Source organism: Strongylocentrotus purpuratus, unplaced genomic scaffold, assembly GCF_000002235.5.
Source record: "Strongylocentrotus purpuratus isolate Spur 01 unplaced genomic scaffold, Spur_5.0 spur5_scaffold_5, whole genome shotgun sequence".
NCBI lineage: Eukaryota > Metazoa > Echinodermata > Echinoidea > Camarodonta > Strongylocentrotidae > Strongylocentrotus > Strongylocentrotus purpuratus.
The window spans coordinates 40,874,444-40,884,559 of NW_022145611.1; the positions used below are offsets into that span (position 1 = coordinate 40,874,444).

Below are 10,116 nucleotides of genomic sequence, written 5' to 3' on the forward strand. Positions count from 1 at the left end.
AATGATGGAAAAGAATGAATGAAAGAATTTAATCACCAAAATTTAATCACCAAAATTTGACCACATTAATAACAAAAACCAAAAACATATTTTGTTAATGTACATGTACAGTATCTAGTGAGTCTAGCTCAAATCATGGACCCTTCCAAAAAGTGCAAGCAGAATGAGTGACAATGCACTGTTAAGTCATCCTGTACTCCATGTTACTACAACAGAATATAGAAGTTTAATGAAGCAAGCATACATGAAAGACTAATCTGACCTTGGGGATTACTTTCAATAAGCAGGTTATTACTCATTGAATCTTCTCATAGAGAACTCTGTTTCTATGAAAAACATCCTTTCACACAAATCACAGGATTTCAATAGCCATGAAGAGTAAAAGGTTGTATGTAATATGTATAGTGCAGAAAGGACTGCAGCGCAATTTTTTTTGTTGAAATTGCTCAACTGACAAGTCTCCTTTAAAAACCCAAAGGACTATCTATACTGCATTAGGTTCAGTGCATCAAATTAGTGTTCATGTCTTAATAATATCAATCCATGATGATTTTATACTACAGGCACTCATATCCCCCAAAACACTAGATTGGAATTGAAAATTTCTCATAGATTCAGCTGGATTCATTCCATGAAAACATCAAAGTTGGAAATAAAAGATTTTTTATTTGGATAGCATATTGTGACAAGGACTTTCTAGATACTAGATAGAGCAACTACAATGTTAGACCAAAAGTTGCAGTCTCTGATATCGACTTGGTTTCGCTGAGATTGCATCTGGCTCCACTGACCGCCTCTATACATAGACTGAAGTACAGCCTATGCCGTACTAGTGGAACAAATGGTTCGGTTCGGCAGGACCGCGATGAATGAGATATGCAACAAGATTTTCACTCTTTACATCCTCATAAATGGACTTTTGCTGCAATATTACAATAGACTAATAAAAATATAAAAAATAACAAACATATATATGGCTTTGACTTACGATATCTTGCTCATTTATATCCTAAATTAATGATTAATCCGAGAAAGTCTCGTAGTCGACATGATTCGTTGTCATCCATCTTGGTTTTTATTAATGAATATTCATTTTTTCTTTTTGAACGTCCAATAGCTACGTACGAGTCAACCCAGTGATATATGAATATTCATAACCCGATACGGAACGAGTGCTCTGATTGGCCATTTGCTATGTTTTGGTAGGTTGACCCGGAAATATATCGGCCGGGTGATGTCATAGATTACTAATTTGAATGGATGAACGGTACGTTTCACGGTTCGGAGAAAAAAATTGGATAAATCATATACAAAGTAAGTCCAAAAATTTTGCATTTGTATGATGAGTCAATTATTATTATTTAGTTTAAATAAGAGTACAATACATATACTTAATTTATATCTGATTTATAAATCAGAAAATTAGATCTAAATAGTGAAAATCGGGGGAGAAAGCTCTATCACCATAAGTGGCAGCTGGATTGGCCAGATTACACCCACGGTATGAGATCTCTGTAGTACTGTCTGTATATGGGGAATGTCAACAAATGTCAGTTTTATTAAAGAAATGACCCATATCAGACGATTATTTCTGTCTACTACAATGTATGACATTGGTGGATTTCTTCATTTCTTCATTTCTTCATTTTGTAGCTACATGTAGAATACTGCACACTGTTTTGATCCTGTACATGCACTGTAATCCTAATACAGTGTACCACATTTTGGTTTCAAATAACAGATCACAGGAAACTTATGACCTTGCACATGAACAACAACTCTTCGCTGTCAATAATTTCCTTATTGGGAATCTTTGTATGTAATATATATTGATAGATCCTGTGATATGATCTTGTGTCTTGTGATATGATCAAGTTGCTGGTATTCTAGTTCTACATGTATAAAATGTCCACTGCAGATAAAATTCAGTTATCTGATTTATTACCGGTCACTGTTTAAATAACAGAATTGAGTTTAGATGTGGAGTGAAAATGTGAAATGTATTCTTTTGGGGGGATTTATTTGGGTCTTGATTTTTGCAACATCATTCATGTTTGTACTAAACAGTGGTTATGAATCAATGCACTATTCACTCAAGCATAAACAAGGAATATTGCATTTTTAGGTCATAAATTTGAAAATTGTAAAGAAAAGGAAAGAAGAAAAAAATTATCCTGAATCTAAGTTAGACCTTCCCAAGTACAACTAAAGTTTATACAGTATTTACACGTACTTACTGGAAAAAAGATTGCATATTAGGTCTCATACCAGTGAGTATATTGTGAAAAGCTTGAGCTGTGATTTGCCAATCTATAGGGTACATGTCATGTGTTTCGGGTATGAGTGTTTGTCACCTCTCCTACTTCTCTGTAAATTCTTGACAAGGATTCAAGGGGCTCTTAAATTATCATAATGGGCGAGCAATTTCACACATCATACAACTGGAAGATTCATTTTAAAGAGAAAAGGTAAATATCACTGAACAAAGTCAAAGAAGAAAAGATACAGTACGTATTTGAGACTTAATAACGCTAAGGCATTTCTGAATCATTTTACTCCTGGAATATAACTTATATTAAATAATGTAATCCTGTAACAATATTTTGATATAAAGTATTTGATACCAATCACCACAGAAACGTAACATTTTTTACCCCTAACATTACTTAAAATCTTGACTTTTTAACATCTGAAGAGATTCATATGCACACAATACCTACCTTTATTGTGACAGGCAGAAATATACTGATGAGAAGAATGGAGACAAGGCAGAGAGAGAAAGTGATAAGACACCAAAAGAAGAGAGCGGTCCAGTCGATACCTGCCAGACACCCCAGTGCTTCCCAGACCACGGATGATGACCCACCGTTGGTCATCCTGATGTTCCTTGTTTCTGCACACTGGTCAGTTTCTCACACAGTGAGACTTCCAAATGATGAATTAATCACCCTTCAGCCTACAAAAGACTGCCGTATAAGTCTCTTTCTAATGTAGGGTCTGAATGTTCAGATCTCCTGGTTGACTGAGATAGCAATCTGGTGTTGTAAGCCGTCTTGATAGAAGAATTTGGAATTGTGTCCTCTGGTCAAGTCATGATCACCTGTACAAAAAGAGGACAAAGGAACACATCAATACTACGATACAACACCCAATTACATGACGGAAAGTATGCAATATATGGCCAAAACAGATGCATGTGAAGTGTGTAATTGTGTAACAAGGTATTTGAGAAAAGGAAAGGTTACATTATCATACACTTGTACAGGATGACCTTCATAGAATACAGAATTTTCGAAACTTTTTATCAAATAGGATCACCGCAAGGAAAATGCGCTGTATAAAATATCTTTTGGATTGGATTGGATATGCACTGATAATAAAGTATGTAAATCAAATCAACACCATTTAAGGAAACCTCAACCCAGAAATAAAGTTTAATCATTTTGAAAGGAATATTGTATTCTTGCCCATTAATCTACAAGATAACTCACCAAAGTGTTCAAGAGAGGTATAAAACAAGATGTTCCTAGCATACTGTACAGTTTCTCAGCAAGACATGGACATCGCCCATTTCTTGATCAGATGATGTAATATGCGAAGTTGTTTATCAAATAAATGATTTAAATTTATGTTTGCTTTCTACCCAGGCGTGTGTGGTGATGAAGAAATTTCATTCACTTACCATTAAATTTACGGTACCCATTTAACTGCAATGGCTCAACGGTTGGTTTATTAAAATATTCAAATTGTACAAAAACGTTTTCAACAAAGGTTGTTCTGGACAACCTGAAGGCTTGCCGAGGCTCGCCTGACAAAGCAAAAAATAATGTATGCAGACTGGATTCTATGTACCGGTATTGCAGTTCATTCATTAATAACAGGTTAATGGAATACATGTAGGTCCCCAGGAAACGGCTGATTGTCAACGAAATGGAGTTAAGTCATTTGTTAATTTTGTTTGTTGATACAGCAGGCAGCCAGTGAAAACGAATTCGTTTAATCAAATTATGGTTTAATCAAATTGTCTCGGACGCACTGTACAGTGTATGTGATGTTTGAATAAAACAATTGGGATTTGGGTATTAATTCTGTCTTTGCAGATCCAAATAACATCCCTAACAAAATTAATCATGCCACACATGCATATCACATATATACAGAGACGCCAAGTTCAAAGATCAGCAATGCGTGACATTTTCATGATTCGGCGCTAAAGCGCGCGTGCAAGGATGTAACACACGTATAAGGTATAGGCCTAGCATTTTTTCGAAATCTAGCGCGCGCGTCGTGCGTGAGAGCGTTTCTAGACCCTCGGAATTTAGTCTAGTCTAGACTACTCTATCTTTGAAAATAGTTACAAGATTTTTTAATTTTACCTTTAAGCCCTAGGCCTTGATCTTGATCTAGATCTAGACTTCTAGGACTAGGCCTAGGTCTAGTTCTACTCTAGATCTACTAGACCTATCTAGATCTAGATCTATTAAATAACGAAATTGATTTTTGTTAGTTTTTGTTACACTTCTTGAAAGCTGTCTAATCTTTACTTACTTTCATAAATCTACATGAATTTTCTGTTAAATCAATATTACCGGTACTTAGAATAACAATTAAAAGGCAATATCTATACAAATACAACGACAAATAGTATCACACAGATGCACAAGGGCTAGGCGCAGTGCACATGGAGCCCGCGCCCGCCTACCTCTTCGTCGAATCCGGATGCTGGGCTCGGTCCTATCACTATGCTGTGCCTGTGTGGTTTGTGGAGAACTGGAACAATTTTAAATCTACGATTTCTCACCTCGATTATATCGTCGTCATCTGTGCTTGTTACTGTTAGTTAAGTACGATCCATGATTTATTCTAGGCGCTAGGAAGATTAGAGAAGTCCATACATATTAAACCACCCCGAGGAGTACCTGGCATGAGTCTTGTCTCTAGATCTACTTTTCTTTCTTTCTTCCGATATCTTCGTTCATGAATCAATTTCGTCTTTCATTTGTGTGTGCATGTATTGTACGTTGAGTGCGAGTAGTGTTCGTGTGTGTTCGTACATACGTGTGTGCGGTACTATTCTGTATTGTGGTGGCAAATTATGCCCGCGCTGCGTGTCCACTGTCTGCTAGACTTGTTGTGGTTCAATAAACTTTTCGTTTTCACGGGCAAGGGGCTTCCCCTAACTACGGTAACGGTCTAGGACCATGGACCTACTAACTGCAAATATTGATTGCTGACAATAAAATTGGGATAAAGTAAAGAAAAAATATTAATAAAATGGGATAAAGCAGTTAAAGATTCATGGAAAGAATATCAGAGACCTCACGCTACATCCCCACCGCCCTGTTAAAATATGTTAAACCTATTTAATATCATAAAGACAATAGTTCACATTTATCACTTTTCCTCTTTCTCTATTTTTTTAACAGATTTTGCATTCTCTTAAGATATGTTCTTCCTGTTGTATACCTTCATTAATGCCTTTTTTCAAGTTCTGGTTCTTGTTTGGTACAATTCAACATTACTGGTGGAGTAAAATGAATTGGATTGGGTGTGCGCATGAAATAATATTACTTGTATTAATAAAGCCATTTTGATTGAGCTATGAATGTAATGGGGAGTTGGCTCAGTCAGTGAAGCATCTGCCTGTCAGACCAAAGATCTCAAGTTCCCACCCAAGTGGATGACTGCAGCCTACATTGTGTGTTAACGTGCCCCTCCCCTTAAAACACTCCGTCCCTCGGTTAGGACATTAAATGGAGGCCCCGTGTACAGGAGAGTCACCACCCTTGTACGTTAAGAATCCACTGCACTATTCGTATATTAGAGTCGGGAGAAACCCCGGTATATTGGTCCACCTGCACACCTCAATCAGGCCGAGTATATACGGCATGTGCAAGAATCTTCAGTATTGAAGGAGGCAGATATCTGTTATAGACATTGGTCGGAAGTTTCAGTCTGTCAGAGTTTTGGGAAGATAGGGGGATTTAAATGAGTCTTTTTTAAATCTAATTTCAATGTATGTTTTGTGATATCTCCTGTTTGGATGAGCGAGTTATAATGTGTAGGAGGTATCAGACTGGACTGGACATATGGTACACACAGTTACTTTGGTGCCTATTTCTATTATAGTCACAATGGGATTGTTGAATCAACTAAATGTTATGTACCATGCCTTGCCTTGGAAGCAGTGACTACATAATAGTACATATTCTAAGTTTGCCGTGTTCTGACACTTACACACTTAAACATGTAAGTCCAAATAAAAAAAATTAAAAAATAAAAAATTGTTGACCCATGTACAATATCATTGTTTATCTCGAGAGAAAGAGAGAGAAAGAAGAGAGAAAGAGAGAGAAAGAAGGAGGCAGAGGATTAAAAGGAAAAGAACGCAAATTATCTTCATAAAATATTAAAAAGAAATCTATATAGATTATGTACCTCTTCATTAGCAAAATCTGTGTAAGTAGGATTAAAATATAGTATGTCATTGATCAGATGCATCTAGCAAACAGATAAGATGTCATTTTAATGGATAAGTGCCAGTCAGTAGCCTATATAGATATATACCAAAGGAAATGCAAACTTAGAAATTATTTTTTTATTTAAGTTGAGTACCACCATCATCTGCTTTCGTAACTTTTCATCAGTGGTCTTTTTTTTCTTTTTGTAACTAATTGGTCATCAAATTACACACTAATTAAATTAAGTAAAAATAAAAATCACACAGTAATGCTATCATTGGAAGGAAATTCTAATTGTAAGCATGTCATCAGCTTTTCAAACCCAGGTGTAATATTTTAGAAAAAACATCCACAGGGAGAAACAAATGCAAATGTTGACAATTTTTTAAAACGAAATTAAAACACTTGAAATCACTATCTTAACTTAAATCCTACAATTGCAATTCAATAAAAAAAATATTAAAAAAAATAACTATAAGAAGCCAAGTAGCAAATTGTTATTAGCTAATTTCAACACTCAAAATAATTTTATTGACAAGACAAAGTAAATGTACAGTATAATGCACTGACTTTATATGTCTGCACATTAATTGAAATTTATTAGATTAGCCATGAAACGAAATAAATGTCTAAAAAACTAATATACAATAAAGATATACCCAACATTACAAGCTATCTACTACAAATATTATGCCAATAGTATTTAAAGAGTACAACATAAGAACTTATGGAAGTGCCTGGTGCATTCCAGAAGACAAAATCAGAATTTACTTTATAATGTGTAAAGATGTTTCAGATGGTTGTTATATAAACTGATAAAAGCTTTTTCAAATATTTCACTATTTCAAATCTATAAAAATACAAAAAAACAAATACACTTGTTGACAAAATGTACCTGTTAATTAGCCCAAAATAAAACAAATGAACACAAATACCTAATCCCCCAACTGGCCCAAGTAAGAAATGCATTGTGTTGCTGAAATAATTAACATTGCCAACCTCTAGATGGCGCTACACCACTCTCTTATTTTGGTCCATGGTTTGGACAATGAATACAACTTCATATTGTCCAAAGTTTCCATTTTTAAATTTAATGATCTGACAAGGTAACAAATGGATAAAAATCGAAATGATATATAAAAAAAGACAAATAGACAGGGCAATGTATTCAATGTACTTGTATCTATTGACATTTATTTCCTTCTGAACATTCCAATATTAAACACACAATGTTTATATATAAATTGTATTATATATGTAACAATGATTTCAACATAGATTATACATTTAATAATTCAGATGCATGAAGGCAAAAACCAGAAAAGCATAGCTTGAGTTGGGAACGCCCATAATAAGTTAACACAGTTACTGAGAGAACTTTATAGATATTATTATGAAAATTACATATTGTATAACAGAACGTTGATAGGAAAGAAAAAATAGTAAATGGAAGAAAAAATAAGAGAATTAAGTATAGGAAGGCATGTTCACTTAAAAAGAAAAAGTTAACTCTGTCTGCGATTACATCATAAAAATATCAAAGTACAACAAGTTGTGTACTACAAATAATGTGCTAATATAGGCACACTATATAAGAATTAATGCAAGATCTGTCCAGAATACATGTACATGTAGTTATGCTCCATAAACAAGAGATAAGAGTTATATAGATATCGGATGAAAAATTGTTGAGTATGGCACTTTGAAATATTTACAAGACATATTTTAAATCATAAGAGAATCAAATAAGTATTACATGTACAAAACATTGAAAAGTGATGATAAAAATACAGCTAAAAATTATCATCTTTTAAAGTGCAATAAATCCAAGTAACTATCCTTTTGTGATGTATGTATATAATAACATTAATCTACAGACATGTATATTAACAACTCCATGGACAATCACAAAAAGGAAAAACAAATAAATCAAAGTAAAATTCAAATTAGGAGTGAACATTTTATTCAAATAGTATCATTACTTTGCGAATGAATCTAAAATAATATTCACTAAAGTTTATGACAATAGTACACAAAACCTGCATATCAAATTAAAAAAAAACATCTAGTCATACTGTGCACCAGTTATGTCCACAAGGTGTTTCCAAAGTTTCCCTCTGAGCTGATTGTCATAAGCTACTGCTGAGGCCCTAGTTTTTCTCATATCCACAAAATACTCCCCAGTGACATCTTCAAATTTTGCATCAGTTGCAAGATGAAATTCATTATCTGCCTCGTCAGTGGGAATTCCTATTGCTCCCCATCCTTTCAGTAGCATCTGGGTATTGACAGTTCCTGGGTCTAAACAGTTCACTGTGATGCCATCTTTACGGAATCGTTCAGCCATGTCTATGGTAAACATTATATCACATAGTTTAGACTGCTCATACGCTTTATTACCCTTGCCATAATCATGTTTGAGTTGTAAGTTATCAAGATCAAGAAAACTGGACTGGGAGACGGAACTGACATTAACAATCCTGCTTTTATTACCAGCCTTTAGGAGGTCCAGAAGGAGAGATGTCAGCAAGAAAGGTGCCATGACATTCACAGCAAAGGTCAATTCATATCCATCATTCGATTCATGTCTCATCTTCTCATACACACCAGCATTGTTGATTAGGACGTCAATGTGCTTTTGAGAGGCGTGGAGTTCATCTGATAGACGGCGGATATTTGCCAAACTGGCGAGATCAGCAATGTAGCCTTTGATGTTTTCATTACCAGTTGCCTTCTTGATGTCCGCTACGGTGGCTTCAACCCTCGCCGGAGCTCTCCCGTGAACAAGGACTGTCGCGCCGGTCTTAGCGAGTGAGAGAGCCGTGTGCTGCCCTATGCCATTTGTAGCACCCGTTACTAAGAATATGCGGCCATTCATCTTGGAAAACCACTGAGCAGCTTGCCGTAAAATAAACGCCACTTTTTGTGGTGTTTTGAATGATTGTCAGGTAAAATATCACGTCAAAGACCTTACTCCTTTAGCTAATAAGTCAGCTGGCAGTTGTCAACAGTTTTTACAACTAGGCTCAATTCAAGACGCGAGTTTTGGGGGTGGGAACCGTTTCTATAATTTCTACTCTAAATAATGTCTTATTGTTGCAAAAAATTATAAATTTAATTTTTCAAACATATGAATTTATTTACACACACAAAATCAGTAAACATTCATATCATATTAAGTGAAGAGGTTTACAGAAAATCAATAAGATGAAACATTTAAATATAAAGAAACTGAGCTCCAGACTATTGCTGAGGGGGCGTGGTGCATGGTACCCACGAGGCACGTCTGTGACGTAGGGAATAATGCATACCGGTATTCATATATCCACTAAACTTAGTGCCAATAATATCCTACCAGTATTTCATGCACATATACATGTACATTTCATCCTCTCCCAATGAAACCCTATTATATCCTATAATTGAGTTATAAAAATTGCAACCCTCTACTTTAGAAATGCTTATTAATGATTGTTAATGTGTTTCATGTGATATAGGGTACTTGGCACCAGTAACCTCCAGAATCCCAGTATTAATACATGCATATTGCATTCAAATTAGTATTGGCATCAATCATTCCATAAACAATACACAAACGTTTAGCAGCAAATATCACTGACCACTAATTATGCCTATCTCTATTCTATTACTCAAT

At 35.0% G+C, this 10,116-nt stretch overlaps 2 protein-coding genes across 3 annotated transcripts in view; both read right to left on the bottom strand.

The window, feature by feature from the left end:
- Positions 1 to 5,031, bottom strand: part of LOC115917965 — a 30,146-nt gene extending 25,115 nt beyond the window's left edge. Inside the window, exons 1-2 of one of the 2 annotated variants that reach the window (XM_011675219.2) lie at positions 4,802 to 5,031; positions 2,721 to 3,100 (exon numbers count right to left, since the gene is read on the bottom strand). In XM_011675219.2, coding sequence (XP_011673521.2) covers positions 2,721 to 2,876 — 156 coding nt within the window. In that variant the 5' untranslated portion in view covers positions 2,877 to 3,100; positions 4,802 to 5,031. Of the gene's footprint in view, positions 1 to 2,720; positions 3,101 to 4,702 lie in introns of both variants that reach the window. The other variant, XM_011675220.2, reaches the window with a different exon arrangement.
- A 1,975-nt stretch (positions 5,032 to 7,006) lies between these two features.
- Positions 7,007 to 10,033, bottom strand: LOC115929759 (retinol dehydrogenase 13-like). The gene has a single exon (XM_030999720.1). It carries the CDS (start codon positions 9,337 to 9,339, stop codon positions 8,527 to 8,529), a length of 813 nt encoding a protein of 270 aa, XP_030855580.1. The 5' UTR covers positions 9,340 to 10,033; the 3' UTR covers positions 7,007 to 8,526.
- Between the last annotated feature and the right edge of the window lie 83 nt (positions 10,034 to 10,116).